Here is a 16,063-nt window from a genome sequence, read left to right as displayed (position 1 = left end):
CCTGGACATAATCAGACTTCGGTACAAAATAGAAGTTGCCATGAGTTAGTACACTGCAACTTTAACATCAATGTCTTGCATGAATCTGATCTCCTGGGGCTGGTGCAGCAGTACTTGGTAAGTAGCAGTGGATGCATTTTTAGGCAATGTGAGAAACCAAAACAGAGGAGCACAGTGCAAAACCTGGCAAGTTCTAGCTGTGGAACTACAGCCTGAATTTTTAACAACAGGTTTGTATTAGATGAGCTGTAAAAGTCTCGAGGCACAGCATATTACAGCTGGTGCTCTTGTGATATGCTTCTGCTTAGGCACCACATTGCACTTACGGGCTGTCTTGTCTTTCATGCTTCCCAGAAAGAAGAATTCCCTACCACATAGGTATTAGGAAGTAGATTATATCAGTAAGTATTGAAGGTCCAGGTGACTGCTGGGTTGCTATACTGAGTACTACTCTAAAACTCTTCATAGCGTGAAGATTAGAAAGCTTGACATGAGGGTGTTTCAGAGTTGGCTGCTTTCAGATAATATCTGTTAAGGAAACAATATTCTCCAGTGCTGGGAGGCGGTGTTGGCGTTACTGTTGTGAGCGACTTGTTGCATGGGGTTCTCAGCTGGTGTGTCACTGGGAGGGGCTGTGGATCCCAGGCTGGGGCAAGGACAGGGATCAGAAGGCAGAGATAGAATCATAGAATAGTTTGGGTTGGAAGGAACCTTAAAGATTTTCTAGTTCCAACCCCCCTGCCATGGGCAGGGACATCCCACTTGATCAGGCAATCAAACTGCCCAAGGCCCCATCCAACCTGGCTTTGAACACCTCCAGGGATGGGGCAGCCACAGCTTCTCTGGGCAACCTGGGTCAGTGCCTCACCACTCTTGTAGTGAAGAAATTCTTCGTTATGTCAAGCCTAAATCTTCCCTCTTCCAGTTTAAAGCCATTGCTACTCGTCCTACCACTACAAGCCTTTGTGAACAGTCCCTCTCCAGCTTTCTTGTAGCCCCCACAGGTACTGGAAGGTCGCTATAACGTCTCCTCTGAGCCTTCTCCAGGCTAAACAACCCCAACTCTCTCAGCCTGTCCTCGTATGGGAGGTGCTTCAGCCCGCTGATCATCTTTGTAGCCTCCTCTGGACCTGTTCCGACAGCTCCATCTCCTTCTTGTTGAGGATTCCAGAACTGGACACAATACTCCAGATGAGGTCTCACATGAGAGGAATAGAGGGGCAGAATCCCCTCCCTCCCTGCTGGCCACGCTGCTTTGGATGCAGCCCAGGACACGGTTGGCCTTCTGGGCTGTGAGTGCACATTGCCGGCTCATGTCGAGCTTCTCATCGACCAGCACCCCCAAGTCCTTCTCTGCAGGGCAGATCTCAGTCATGTCGTCCCCCATCCTGTATTGAAATTGGGGATTGCCCCCGAGGCGAGGTGTGCCGCTGGGCAGAAGGGTGAGAAAAGGTGGCAGCAAAACTGAATTTAGAAGAGGTGGAAACCCCTATGCTGTGCCAAGAGCTGGAGTGATCTCTGTAACAACCCTGGGCTTTCTGTCGTGCAAATGAGGCTGGGTTATACTAGTCTTAACTAGCTCCAACAAGCGATGGTGTATACGGATGTCTTGTTTGTAGAATGAGGAGTTTCTGTTTGTTTGGGGGTTTTTTTGTCAGCAGCAGAGAGTAACTCGTGGGATGACAGAATGATGTTTGTGGTTAATAGCTGGCCTAGGATTTTAATTTATTTTTTTTTGTCTGAAAAATAATGTCAAGGGAAATACAAATTCATGAATCTTTTTAAACTATCCACAGTTAGAAATGTAGGGGAGAAAAAATCAAGGCCGATTTCAAGGAATTTTATTTCTTTATTCAATATGAAATAAGCCTGCAGCCATCTTCTCCGATATTGTTAACCACAATATGTGATGGTTGTTTAAGCTTTTGTAGAGATAAAGTTCAGTCTGACATCTCTTTTTTTTTTTAAACTTAATCTTACCATTTCATTGTTTATTTTCGTTTTATTATTTACAAGGTGGAATATATGTTAGTAAAATTTGACCATGAGAATAAGAAAGTGCGCTTGGTGCTCTGCGGTGAAGAAGTTCTTCAAACGCTGCAAGACAAGGGCGAGAAGATAAACCCCAAGTGAGTACCTGTTTCCTGTTTCTTTTCTTTTTTCTTTTTTTTCCTCCTCCTGTTACGATACTGTACAGAATTTTGTAGTCTTTGCTTCACGTTTAAGTCTGCTGTCAATAAAACTGTAAGCCACAGATACCAATATTTTCATATATAGCTGGGGCACAGGAAGCGAAAGATTTTGAGCACACTTGCAGGCAGGCTGTGCACCTTTTGTGTTATGACTTGAAAACAAAGAAAGGGAAGCTGGGGAAGCAGTTGAAAATGCTGTATGTTTCAGTTTCAGTTAAAACCCAAAGAAACAAAGCTGGAGACATATCCTAAAGATGATGGCAATTTGACATAAGCAAATCCTACTTATTGCACTATGCAGCAACAGTTCTTATGGTCAAATTGTGCCTTAATTTTTTTTCTGCTGCCTCCCCATGTTGAGGTACATTGGAAGGTACATAGTGTTACACTCTCCTAAAGTTGATTATTTGGTATTTTTCTTCCAAGTTGCATTCATTTCTGAAATTCTTGCAAATAATCTCTTTTTTTTAGATTATAGAAGTATTTAAACAAGGCTGTTCTTTTATTATAGCCACCCAACACTCTGGCGACCAGAATATGGAAGCTATATGATTGAAGGGACACCTGGGCAGCCCTATGGGGGAACCATGTCCGAATTCAACACTGTGCAAGACAACATGAGGAAAAGACGGCAAGAGGCTGCTTCTGTGCTCAAAGAAAATGAGGCTGTTTGCACCGTGACGTCATTTCCAAGGTAAGATGGATGTTGAAGTGTAATGCTGTGTTTCCTAAAATTTTTATTGCAATGAGGAAAACAAACCATCTTTTCTAATTTTAGGTTAATTCTTATCTGTGATGATTTTGCATTAGGAGAGAACACCTGAATATTTCTAACACGAAGTATTGTATGTAGGGTAGTCTACTATCTAGAACCAATATGCCAAATCGTGTACAAAAGGTTTCTCTTTACCTATTTTGCAAGGTTTGATCTTTATAAATAGCAGTTTTGTAAAACATGGCTAACCTGATTTATTTTTTAACAATAATTTTTCACGGAAGCACATGCAAGCTTATTTTGGTGGCTTGGAGCACACAGTAGAACAGAAACGTGATTATCCTTACAAAATGAAGACTTAGAATGTCTATAATACTCTACTTATTGAATCTAGAAAGGAGTGCATCTCTCCTGGGTTCATAACACCCTTATGAAGGATAGGTTTCCTCCTTTTTACTGCTGTAAGGAGAGTCTTGAAGAAATTAAATTCAGGATGTACTTCATGACCTAGGAGAAACTGTGCTTTGTCACCTTCCTTTCAAATGTAACTGTAAGCAGGGGCTTATTATGTTCATTTTAAGTTATGCTTAAAATAGTAAAAAAAAAAAATGCTCTGTGGTAGAAGAAAAGCAGCTGGCCTTGCTGGGTAGTACAGAATGCAGTGGCCCTAAACTTTTGCTGAAAGTAGGAATGGTACAAAATGTGACTTAGCGGCAAAGTTCAGGGACGAAAATGTCTGTATTATGCCCCATGAACTCTATTTTAAGAACACTTAGTTCACAAAATGTTTCCTCTTCATGAGAGCTATACTATGTATCTTTATGGTAATAAGAGCCTATTTTAAGTGCAGTAGCTAAGTAGTTCTTAGCATCTTACAGAGTTGAGAGTTTTTCGCCCTGCAACCCTACAAATGGATTATTTGATTTAATAAATTTTGTCTGCAAACATTTCAGATTTCCTCCTGCAAGGAATAAAGGGAGACAAGTTCTTCATCGCTTTGTAGATGCAGATAAATATATTTTACGTCCTATAGGAACAATAAACTAGACTTCAGTAAAAGCCAGTAAATAATAAAATCCGTTTTTTTTATTACTGGAGGATCATCTCAAAAGTAGTTTCATCCTTCAGAGATTGTTCTTCCTAGGCTATTTGGTTTGTTACTTCTGTGTTTTTCTGTCTTGCCATTCAAGTCCTGCTTGGTTTGACTGGAGTTTTGCTAACATATATTTCTGCGTTTTTGTGGGTTTGAGGTTTTTTGCTACATGCTTTCTACAATAATATGTATAGGCACAAAAAAGGGGGAATGGGTTCTGTTATAACCACCACAGAAGCTGATTGTTGGCAAACACTGACCTTTTAGTGGCAACTGTTGACTTTTTCTGTCAATTCCACATGCATAGAAGAGCAGCCTTGAAAAGCGCTTCAGAATTTCAGTACATGCAAGTTTTAAAAACATCTCTAGTAGAATCCTGATCTCTGACTGTTCTAAAATCAGTCTGTTTTCATCATACCTTAAATCTCATTTTTCTGTTGCATAGGTTAGGGTGTCCTGGGTTTACGCTGCCAGAATATAAGCCAACGCCAGTAGAAGGAGGGGCTTCAAAATCCCTCTTTTTTCCGGATGAAGCCATTAATAAACATCCTAGATTCAGGTAAGTGTATTTATGGTGTGTGAATGACACATTGAATATTTTTTTTCTGCCTAAATATCATAGGCATACCTGCAACTTCATTATATTACTGGAATAGAGATCTGTGTAGAGAGTTGCAGAAGATATCCCAAGGACTTGGACAGAGAGGGTTGTGTTGACAACACAACAGACAAGGTTGTATTTTCTGTCAAAGTGGTTTAAGAAAGTGAACTGTTAAGTTCAAGTAACTTAATACAGTAGTTCATGCCATTATGGAGCAAAAAAGTGCTGGTTATACTGCTGCAAAATTGTTTCCAGTTTGAAATACTGCGGCTAACTGCTTCCATCACCATTAAACCAGCTCTCCCTCAGTTATGTCACAGCAAAATCTCTGTGTACGTGTTAGTTTGTCCTAGTCCCTGTCAAACAGAGTGTGGTGTCAGACTACTTGCATAGTCTGAGAGGGGTTTGCACTGTAAGGTGAGACTTCAGAGAATGAGTTGTAGAATTATAGAATGATTTGGATTAGAAGGGGCTTCAAAGATCATCCAGTTCCACTCCCCCTGCTGTGGGCAGGGACACCTCCCACTAGATCAGGCTGAAAAATCATTCAATTTTAAAACTAAGCATACCTTTTCACTTGCCCTTGTATTCTTCAGGTCAGTAGCCTTTTACTTCTGCCTATTCTATCTGCATAGTACCGTGAAGTCTGTCAAAATAAGACTGACTTAACTTAAGAAAAATTCTATGTTGTATCTTAGACTAGGAAAAGAGGTTTCCTGAAGCAAAATGCTCAAAATAAATGGAAATTTGACATTCTGAAACCCTGAGAATTGCTGAGGAACTAACTGTGAAAACATTTGCGTAAAGAGAGAATTTCAGATATTTCAGCCAACTTTTTTTTATTGTAGCACACTGACCAGAAACATTCGGCATCGAAGGGGAGAAAAGGTTGTGATAAACGTACCAAGTGAGTAAATTCAATCTATCCTTTTCGTTTTTCATAATAATTGTTCATTCTAATGCTCTGGGTAACTTAGTACCTGCATTTTCCACACAGTATTTAAAGATAAGAACACACCATCACCATTTATCGAATCGTTTCCTAATGATGATGGAGAAGCAGCAAAGGCGGCTAAGCCGGACTATATATACATGGATGCTATGGGTTTTGGAATGGGAAACTGTTGTCTTCAGGTAAAAACCACTTGCTTTCAAGATCTTACTGAATGTTGTCTTCCCTAAATGCTTCCCTTTTTAAGACTTGCCATATGTTTAATTTATCTAGCCTAATTCAACAGGTGCATTTTCAGAGTGGCAACAGAGGGAATAAAACCATCAATTTAATCTTATACCTGGTAATCTAGTCTTAAAATCTAGGTTTGCTTGCTTGTATTACGTTTATTTTCTGATAATATCCAAATGTAATTGGCTGCCTTCCTGAGAGGGTTTCTTGAACTGGTCAAATCCCATTTGAGCAAGCACCTTCTGGAACTGCAGCACTTTTCAAGCGTGAAAGATCATCTTCACTGTGTTCTTCTTTCAGGAGTGACCAAAAGACACTGGGAATGGAAACTGAGCTGTCTTGTAGGAATGTGTGGGGTTTTTGGTTATTCATTGTAGGTTTTTTCCCTAAAAAAGTAGTAGCTGTGTATTGACTGTTGGTAAAATCTGCCTGTTGCCACTGCCGTCTTGGAAGCGGAGGTAGGAAGAGGCTTGTGTTAAATCCCAAGGGGATTAAAGCAAATTCTCCAAGCTCTTCTTGTTTCACAGCACTGGCATAAATAAACCCATTCAAAGCACCTCCCTTTGAGATTGAGACAGCAGCTAAGTATTATTTCTTGTCAGTAAGGGTAAACTAGAGAGAATCTAATGTAGTAGTAAAGTGTATGTAATACTGCATATTTTTACAAAATATTAAGCTTGATATGGTCTATTCTGTATCATCTCTTTCTTACTTAAGACCAATAAAAGAAATACAGCCTTACTGTTCAGTTATTGTATGAACTTGTTTAAAAATATATTAAATTCCTTTTTTATGCAATACCATTTTACTGTTTCCCATTCTGGTACTCAGCGGTCAAATTCAAATTCAGTAGCCTTATTATCACCAAAAGGAAAATGGAAACAAGGCTGGAAGGTGCTGTAAGAAACTGCTTGCGTATCAACTGATGATCCTTGATAACAAACTAGAAGAAAATAATCTAGTGGGAAGTGTCCCTGCCCATGGCAGGGGCGTTGGAACTGGATGATCTTTAAGGTCCCTTCCAACTCAAACCATTCTATGATTCTATGTATTCTCCACCTGTTTTCTGTAAGGTAGTTTGCAGCATGCATGCCTCCCTTTGGGTTTTTTTCCTCATTATGAACCAAGGCTACAACTTGGTTTCGTGTATTTTCAGTGTCAAAAATAATGTCCTGATGAGCTTGGTGGCGATGGCTGGCAGCGACGGTGGGGTGGGAGGCGCTGCCTCTGCGAACGGCAAGGCAAACTCTTGTGCTCCTGTCCCTTCTGAGGCTTCCACATCCCTGTGCCTGCTGAGCCTTGTGCTTGTGGCTGCTGCTCTCTGCAGTCCTCGTGGTGCCTGCAGCCCTGCTCTGGAGAAGGCTGCCATGCTCTTTTTCTCTGTAATGGGATGTTTGGCTAGAAGCTAGGTGGAATTCCAGATTTAATGTGTATTGGAATAAACATAAAAGAGAAGGGGAGGTCGATATTGCTGTGCCAGAGGAAAGAGCGTAAGTGTTCTCTGTCCCCCTCTGCCCCAAGGTAGGCTCCCGAGTGCTGGAAGGCCAAAATTAGTGATGAAAAAGCATACTTAGCTGCTTCCCTGCAACAGAGTTAAATAGTCTTGTCTTTTCAAATTTTTTATTCTGATAGCCACTTGAAAGACAGACACAGAAGAAATGCTTTCTCTGCCACGCACTCTTTTTCTAATGTGAGATATTTTTAAGTGAATGTTGGCTGCAGATTTAAAAAGACAAACAAATCCCATGTTCCCCCCAACCCACCACTCCCCCTCCAAAAAAATCTACCACTCAGCCCGCCAGTGAACTTGGGAGTTTTTGAGGTTTTTTGGTTGATTGACTTTACAGTTACAGTAGACATGAAGATATTTTTTGCAGTTCTGCAGGATCAAACAAAGGCATTTAAAAGTGTTTTCTAATCCAGGGTTAGCTGTCATGTTAAATAAATGTTACATCTACAATAGTTTGACTGTTGTTCTAAGTGAGTAGGTTCCTGGCTCATTTCCTGAAGATGCATTACTGACCCATGTGTATTGTAGATGTTAACTCAGTTTTCTTTGGTTCTGGCAAGTGTTTGTATGTTTAGCCTCACAGCTGAAGCATTGTGGTCTGAAATCTTTTAATGAACATGGAAATAGTGTGGAATGAAGCTTGTGGCACAAATGCTGCTGATAGATCGGGCAAAAGTTTGTCCAAGAACCCCACCCAAGCCCAGCCAAACAGAAAAAATGTCTTAAAATTCTTGGTATTTAAATCATTTTATTATATCATTGATTCTAAATCTAGAAAGGCTGTGCTTGTGTAATAATTACAGAAATTATGATAGCAATTGTACTTCTTCCAACAGGTAACGTTCCAGGCTTGCAGCATTTCCGAAGCGAGGTATCTCTATGATCAGCTCGCCACGATCTGTCCCATTGTGGTAAGTAATGGACTTCTATCACATCAGCTCTTTGTTACGCAAAAGCCACTACATGTGAAAAAATGAAATCTAAATTAAAAAAAACTTGAATGCTACTCACAAATTTGGTACTCTGGGAGAAATGTCAGTCTCTTACTAGGTTGTCATGTGAGCAACGTCATTTATTTAATGACCAAATGAGACCACAAACCAGATGGTGTCTGATTCTTCTCCTCTGCCCTCCTTCCCACATGCACAAGACTCTTATTGAATAGTTCTAGAAATACATTTCAGGCAATTTTTCACAAAAACAAGACAAGCTCACTCTTTAATCTTTCATTTTTCAACTCTGGTCTGGCGTTGCAGAGGTTTTCAGCCTAAGATGTTTCAATCTGTCCCTTTGGTAAGCATGTGGTTATAAGCAGGTATTTATAACAGGTATTATAAAGAATTGGTCTGGTGTAGGTGGTGACCATATCCTACTCCAAGTAAGATATGTTCCAGCTCTGTTGCTGAGGTACCTGTCCAAACAAAAATGAACCAAATAAAAGCGATTGCCAGGTGACCTCTTGGAATCTGGAAGAGTGTGAGCACAGTACTTGTTGATTTGTTGTGGAACTGCCTCTGCCTGGATCATCCTTCTGTTCCTTAGATGTTGACTTGTAGAGATAATGAATCTGAAGATCCTCAGATGCCACTCCAATAAAACAAACCCTTCCTCTGGGCATTTTGTGGAGATAGCAGCTGGGAGATTTGTGGTTGTGTGGGCTTAGGCTGTACGTTAAACTGAAGTATATACTTCAGTTACTTCTGGGCCAGCAAGTTTGCCTTTCCAGTGGGGTTGTATTTTGCTTTTGGTTCCTTGGCTTGTCCTTTGTTTTCTTATCAGGCTATTTGATTTTAGATGGCATTGAGTGCTGCGTCTCCATTCTACAGAGGCTATGTGTCTGACATCGACTGTCGCTGGGGAGTAATCTCCGCATCAGTAGATGATCGAACACGGGAAGAGAGGGGGCTAGAGGTAAGTAATGTTGGGTAGCAGTTGTTTGGGTTTTTTCAGGCAATAAAGTTAAACCCCTTTTTTAGTATCAAATTCTGCTTGGCGTCATCAGAACCCCTAACGAGGGAATGTGGCAATTTTTGTGGTAAATACAGGAGAGGTGGTGTAAACGTTAGCCTTGGTTGTGCAGTTTACATTAGCAAATATGTATTTTTAGTTAGTTATAGGATCCCAGTAAATTCCACTCACTCCTCCACAGCTTGCTGAGAAGATCCTTCTGTGGCAAAACTTCCCAGTCTGTGCTTGAGCCCAAAAAGCAAAAATTGCTTTGGATTAAATAGCAAGGGCTGCTGAGTAATCTGGTAATACAGACTAGAACAACGTGAAAAGAGCCAGATGTCAAGACTTGAATTTAAGGAGTCTCTCTAAGCAGGAATTGGCATTCAAGGCACTTACAGCATCGTAGGGAATATAAAAAATAATTCTGAATAATCTACTCAAATATTACTTCAAATACCCATTTTAAGAGCATCTCATACAATGCGCGCATGGTGAAACTGTATTAGTGTGTGTTGCGATAGGTATAATAATACTTTTCAGATACTTGGGGTAATGGTATATTACATTAGGGAAATGTTTCCACTTTTAGAGATTTCCAGTCAATGTGTGATGACTGTTTTTTCACTCAGATACGTCTATCTGCAAAGAAAATAGTCATATTTCCAGGATCGCTTTCTATTAAGCATATTTAAGACTTGTGCTTTGAATAACTTCGAGGCGATAGGGGTTTTTAAGCAGGGTGATAATTCTCACATAAGTATCATTAGTGAGCAAAACTTAGGTAACATTGTTAACAAGCTGTTAAAATATTGTATTCTTAAATTATATAGCCACTGAAGAACAACCATTATAGAATCAGTAAATCCAGATATGATTCCATAGACAGTTATCTATCTGAATGTGGTGAGAAATACAATGACATTGATTTGACAATAGACAAAGATATCTACGAGCACCTAATAAAGGAAGGTAAGTGTTTGCTTCATTATGAGCAGGTTAAGAATTATGCTTGCAGTGTGTGGGGATATTTTCTGTTTTCGTTCTCGTTCATTTCAGTCATTGTGCATTCCTCCGAGTGGCTCCTGCTCAGGAAGTATCTGTGTAGCGTGGTCTTGAGAGTTCTTGAAGTATTCATTTGTTTTGGAAATTGTCCCTAATTCCAGCTTGAGAAGCTCAGTGTTTGATTCATTAATGTTTTATTTTTGTGGAGAGAGTAGAACTGCTTTAGGAAACATGGCACAGCGTGGCATCAGAAAAGAGGAAGAGTGGCAGCCACACCAATACTCAGCTGCCATTTCCAAACAAGAACGTGTTCGTTTCTTTCTTTTTTCCCCCCGGCTCTTTAATCACTTCCTTCCTTCCCGAGGTCATCATTTAAAATTTAACAGGATGTGGTGGGTTGAGGTAGCATTGCAGAGTTGGATGTTTTCAGTCTTGTAAGACAAATCCTTTCCCAGAGCCTGCTTTGCTATGTGTAAATTGTTTGTTTGAATTTTCATTTTATAGGTATTGACCACCTTTTGGCACAGCATATTGCACACTTGTTCATTCGAGATCCATTGACTTTGTTTGAGGAGAAAATACATCTAGATGATGCAAATGAATCCGACCATTTTGAGGTTGTGTCTGATTTAGAGGAATTTAATAAATATGTACATAAAGTGGCTTATTCTTTATAGAACTGCTTAATTGGAGGATGACTCTATTAGCTAAGATTTTTTTTTTTCCTGGATTTTTTCACTGCGAGTAGGTCTTTAGCATATGAATTTGCCGTTATAAGTACATTTATTTCTTTGTTTTATCATTTATTTAGGAGATGATGGCTTATACTTTAAACCAAATAAAATAGGAAAAGCCCAAGCTCTAGTTCCGTCTGCAAGTGTTACAGGGAGCTATCTATTTTTATGGCTTCCAAAAAAACTGTTTTATGTAATATTTACATATGAACACATCTCTTATTCAGCTTTATGAAATAATGGTAATATTAGGTATTTTTAATTTGAGATGTGTCAACCCCTCAAAAAAAAAAAAAAGTAAGAGAATTCACAGCCCCCAAATATCTTATGTGTAATCAAACAAAAGTAGCATGAGAAATTGTAATGTGTTTGCTCCTATGAACACTAGTCATACTGTGGTTTTTAGGAAGTTATGCCACTTAGTTTAGAAGTGTTGCTCTAACATGATGGGCTGTTCCGGGGACAATATTAGGACTCTTGTTATCTGCTTATTTTTCTTTGATTGTATTATAGAATGATGCATATCTTGATTGTGACAGATTTTTTTTCATGTGCTTCGCAGAATATTCAGTCTACAAACTGGCAGACAATGAGGTTTAAGCCACCTCCCCCAAATTCTGATATTGGTTGGAGAGTGGAATTCAGACCTATGGAGGTAAGGAAGGCGTACACATGCACAAAAGCACATTTCTTTGTAAGCGGAAAAGTACCAGACATTCTGCCTTCCCGTATCAAACCCTTATTCCTTGTGTTGTTTTTTCTCCCCGTTGAATTGCTAGATTCAAGTGAAGTGGACAGCAGTGTTTAATCAGACATGGACTGTGGGAATGTAACTGACAGGAGAATCCACTGCAGCATGACAAAGCATTCTAATGGATTTGGGGTGATGGGGAAAGGAATTAGGCTTTTATTACAGCAACAGTAAACAAAGCCCCATTTAGCTTCCAAGGACAGTATTTCTCCAGTACATTTCCTGGTACTGAACAATGCAACTGTCATTGTTATGTTTTTTTCAGAAGGGCTTTTATTTTATAGCTGTCTCTTTCTGAGCTCTCTATCTTTAATCCCTTTAAAGTGGAAATTTTAAAGCTATTATACATTTGTAATTACACAGAGAGCCTGAAGGTGCAGGTTATTAGATAGTCTCTTAAAACACAAGCGTGTGTTGGCATTGGATTAAAGGGCTGAGCTTGAAGTGTGTGCATGCATTGTGCATTTGGAGTCACTGCTGCTGACTCCAGCTCATGCAGCAGCGTCTCTCGTAGCAGAGTGTGTGTGAATATGAGTGCCAACAAGTGCCATCTGTCCAAACTTGTGCAGAACATTCAACACTGCCCCACACGACATCCTTATCTCTAAATTGGAGTGACATGGATTTGACAGGCACACCACTTAGTGGATAAGGAATTGGTTGGATGGGTGCAGTCAGAGAGTTATGGTCAATGGCTCAATGTCCAAGTGGAGACTGGTGACAAGCAGTGTTCCTCAGGAGTTGTTATTGGGACAAGTATTATCTAACATAACTGTTGGTGACATGGACAGTGGGATCAAGTGCCCCCTTAGTAAGTTTGCCAGTGACACCAAGTTGTGTGGTGTGGGCAACATGCTGGAGGGAAGGCATGCCATCCAGAGAGACCTTGACAGGCTTGAAAGGCGGGCTGTGCAAACCTCATGATGTTCAACAGGGCCAAATGCAAGGTCCTGCACCTGGGTTGGGGCAATATCAATTCAGGCTGGGGGATGAATGGATTGAGAGCAGCCCTGATGAGAAAGACTTGGGGGGTGTTGGTGGATGAAAAGCTGGACATGAGCCAGCAGTGTGCACTCGCAGCCCAGAAAGTCAACCATATGCTGGGATGCATCAAAAGAAGCATGGCCAGCAGGTCAAGGGAGGTGGTTCTGCCCCTCTACTCCACTCTGGCTAGATCCCGCCTGGAGTATTGTGCTCAGCTCTGAGATTTCCAACATAAGAAGGACATGGACCTGTTGGAGGAAGTCCAGAGGAAACCACAAAGATGATCAGAGGGCTGGAACATCTCTTCTGTGAAGACAGGCTGATAGAGTTGGGTTTGTTCAGCCTAGAGAAAAGAAGGTTCTGGGGACACCTTGTAGCAGCCTTCCAGTACCTAAAGAGGGTGTACACAAAGTCTTGAGAGGGACTTCTTACAAGGGCATGTAGACATGAGACAGAGCGTAATGGCTTTAAACTGAGAGAGGATAGATTTAGGTAGATATAAGGAAGAAATTCTACACTGTGAGAGTGGTGAGGTACTGGAACAGGTTGTCTAGAGAAGTCGTGGATGCCCCATCTCTGGAGGTGTTCAAGGCCAGGTTGGATGGGGCTTTGAGCCACGTGATCCAGTGGGAGGTGTCCACTGGATCATCTTTGAGGTCCAGCCCAAACCCATTTATGATTCTATGTATGTTCAAGTCAAACTGTTTCAAGCTCTCCCAGATACTTACCTACTTCCATGAATGTGTTCCCACTAAACTAATTTAATCCTTTCATGTTTAGGTTCAGTTAACAGACTTTGAAAACTCTGCGTATGTTGTGTTTGTGGTACTACTAACCAGAGTGATTCTGTCATACAAGCTGGATTTTCTCATTCCTTTGTCCAAGGTAGGTGGGAAAGATCAGGTCTACTACAGCTAAATCAAGTCTGATTTTTGTATTCTGCAAGCTAGAACTAAAGTTTGTGCACTTAGTAGAACAGTCATTTTTGTCTTTCAAGTCAGTTTTCATTTGTACCAGTCCTTTGAAATGATTTCAACTCTACAGTATTAAACAAATATTTGACTGCTGTCTCATAGAATTAAGCTTATAGACAATTACTGTGGGAATTTGTGTTGCCTAACAGTAACTACTGCAGAAGTGTTGAAATACCACTGTCACAAGATTGTTTTGAGGCTGGGAAAGGATGTGTTTCTACCATTTTTCATGGGGTAGAAAAAAACTGTGGAGGTCAAATAAAAACTTTAGATATTTATTTTAACATGGCTGTTGCCTGTATCTCATGTTTTCATTCTCTGATTTTGTTTGTATCTGGTGGAGAGCGAAAGGAGGAGTTCAGCATGCTTAGTGTCACACAGTATTTGAGTGAAAACAAATACTGCTATTTCTAGTCACAGCTGTGACTTTATGTTTAGAAGACCAGCCATGCAAAATGTGCTTTTTTCTTTTTTCCTTTTTTTCCTCTTGTCCTCACAAGAACTGGTGTGGATAAAAATGTCCTTGCATGTCTTCTTTCTGGGGCAGACCTGACCAGAAAATGTCTTTTAAAACAGACAGTCCTGCAGTGTTGTAGGTGGCTTTAAAAAAGGTCTCATAGTGCAGAAGGCTTTTGACAGACTAGAAAATAACTCCAGTTCTGGGTACAGCATAGCTGTAGTACCCTGTGGCTTTTCTTTAGTTTTTCTAATTAAAATGGAGTAAAATACTGAAGTTGCAAACTAACAGTAATCATGCCGTACAGACAGTATGATTTCTAAAAGGAAAAGGATTATCTTCCTGATGTGGGGGAGCTCAGACCTCATAAATAATGAAACAATATAGCACTTTCAGTGCATAATTACATTATCATTTGAAATGTCTCAAAAGCACAAATTTTTTAACTAATGAATACCAGTTCAGGCTGAAAAAGAGATTGGGTGCTGAAAGAACCTGAACAGAGTTGGGGTGTTGCAGGGTCGGGCATAAAATTGCTTGAACTTGCCAAGTAATTTGGCAAGTAATGCAACACAGAATTGCACAACCATTAGTAAGCCTGCCTCTTTCAAGTAAAATAATACAGGTTTATGGGGCTAATCTCACACTAATCTTTGCTGTCTGAGTGCGGTTGTACTCCCATCGGCTAGGACCGGAGTTCTTTTTCAAAACAGCCTGTTGTGTAAATTGGTTTCATAACCTAAAATGAACAAAAACTGACTTTTGAAAACAAAGCTTTGAAAGGTAAGAAGTGAGTGAAGATTTTGCGTTGCCCTTAATTAAAGGTTAAACAAAGAATTCAGTAAGTCGCATCCTTTCTTCTGAAGACACTGCAGTCAAGCTAATGTCTGAAAGCTGTGGGATGTTAATTCCCTGAGAATGACCAGAGAACTCAGACAAAATCTTCCATCCAGAAAGACAGACCGATGCTTGTGTCATTTGCAGATGTATGAGCAGTGCTTTGTAGACTTTTTGAGAAACCTGCAATTTAGAACTTCTTTACTCACAGTCTAAGTTTATCTGACTATTTAACAGATGCTCGAATATGGAATAGGTACGATTCCTGTACAGAATTACTGGAATTCTGTTTCTGAAGGATTGTTTAATGTAGTGATAATTCTTGTAAAGACTTTATGATTTTGTTAAGAAAAGCAGCCAACTATGGCCAGGGAAAGGGCAGTTTTCTTCTGTGCTCATTTAAATTGCATCTAAATACACAAAGAAGTCTGCCAGATGGAATGCAACATGTTAATCACAGCTGTTCCTGTGTTTTCGTCCAAACTTAAGAGATTAGCGTAACGTGTTCTAACATAATAGCATTACCTTTTCTGCTGGTGACCTAATTTCATAGAACATCATCTCTTTGTGGTTTTGCCTGGGCCCTCTGAAGAATGAAATAAAACTTATCGCCATAGCTTGGCCTTGTGTGATGAAATAATAAGAAATATAGTAGGTGTTTCAACTAATGAGACCAAAATGTGAGGGTTTGAGGTCCTAATTTTCTGAAATATTTCTTTTGCCAGGTGGATGAAAACATGAAAGTGGCCCAGAAAAGAGATGCTGTCCGGCAAGGAATGTTTTACTTCAGAAAAGATATTTGCAAAGGTACCACAACGAGCAACCGGGTTAGCGTTGTTATGGATGTTTAGTGCATCTCTTGCCCTCTGACCATTTCTTCCTTTCCTTTTGTCACCCGTGAAGGTGGAAACGCTGTTGTGGATGGATGCGGCTCTGCACAGAATGGGACAGGCACTGACACGGAAGAGTACACCCTAATGAGCATTGATACAATTATCAATGGGAAGGTCATAGCCTCTTCTACCTGTAACATACAATTTTCCCCTGCATCCCACCCTCCCAGAAAACAAATTGAGTGTA

General features: G+C 40.2%; 1 protein-coding gene across 1 annotated transcript in view; it reads left to right on the top strand.

Annotated features, from left to right (window-relative positions):
• The window catches only part of GCLC (glutamate-cysteine ligase catalytic subunit), a 36,052-nt gene that overhangs the window by 12,960 nt on the left and 7,029 nt on the right, over positions 1-16,063 (top strand). Inside the window, exons 2-14 of the mRNA XM_009567782.2 lie at positions 2,017-2,129; positions 2,704-2,886; positions 4,446-4,559; positions 5,450-5,508; positions 5,599-5,735; positions 8,131-8,205; positions 9,089-9,205; positions 10,075-10,213; positions 10,751-10,863; positions 11,543-11,635; positions 13,496-13,600; positions 15,709-15,790; positions 15,887-15,990. Of these exons, the coding sequence (XP_009566077.1) occupies positions 2,017-2,129; positions 2,704-2,886; positions 4,446-4,559; positions 5,450-5,508; positions 5,599-5,735; positions 8,131-8,205; positions 9,089-9,205; positions 10,075-10,213; positions 10,751-10,863; positions 11,543-11,635; positions 13,496-13,600; positions 15,709-15,790; positions 15,887-15,990 (1,434 nt within the window). The remainder of the gene's footprint in view (positions 1-2,016; positions 2,130-2,703; positions 2,887-4,445; positions 4,560-5,449; positions 5,509-5,598; positions 5,736-8,130; positions 8,206-9,088; positions 9,206-10,074; positions 10,214-10,750; positions 10,864-11,542; positions 11,636-13,495; positions 13,601-15,708; positions 15,791-15,886; positions 15,991-16,063) is intronic.

The sequence above is a fragment of the Cuculus canorus genome, chromosome 3 (assembly GCF_017976375.1).
Source record: "Cuculus canorus isolate bCucCan1 chromosome 3, bCucCan1.pri, whole genome shotgun sequence".
Lineage (NCBI taxonomy): Eukaryota > Metazoa > Chordata > Aves > Cuculiformes > Cuculidae > Cuculus > Cuculus canorus.
The sequence above is the reverse complement of the archived record's forward strand: the minus strand, read 5'-3'. Positions and strand labels throughout refer to the sequence as shown.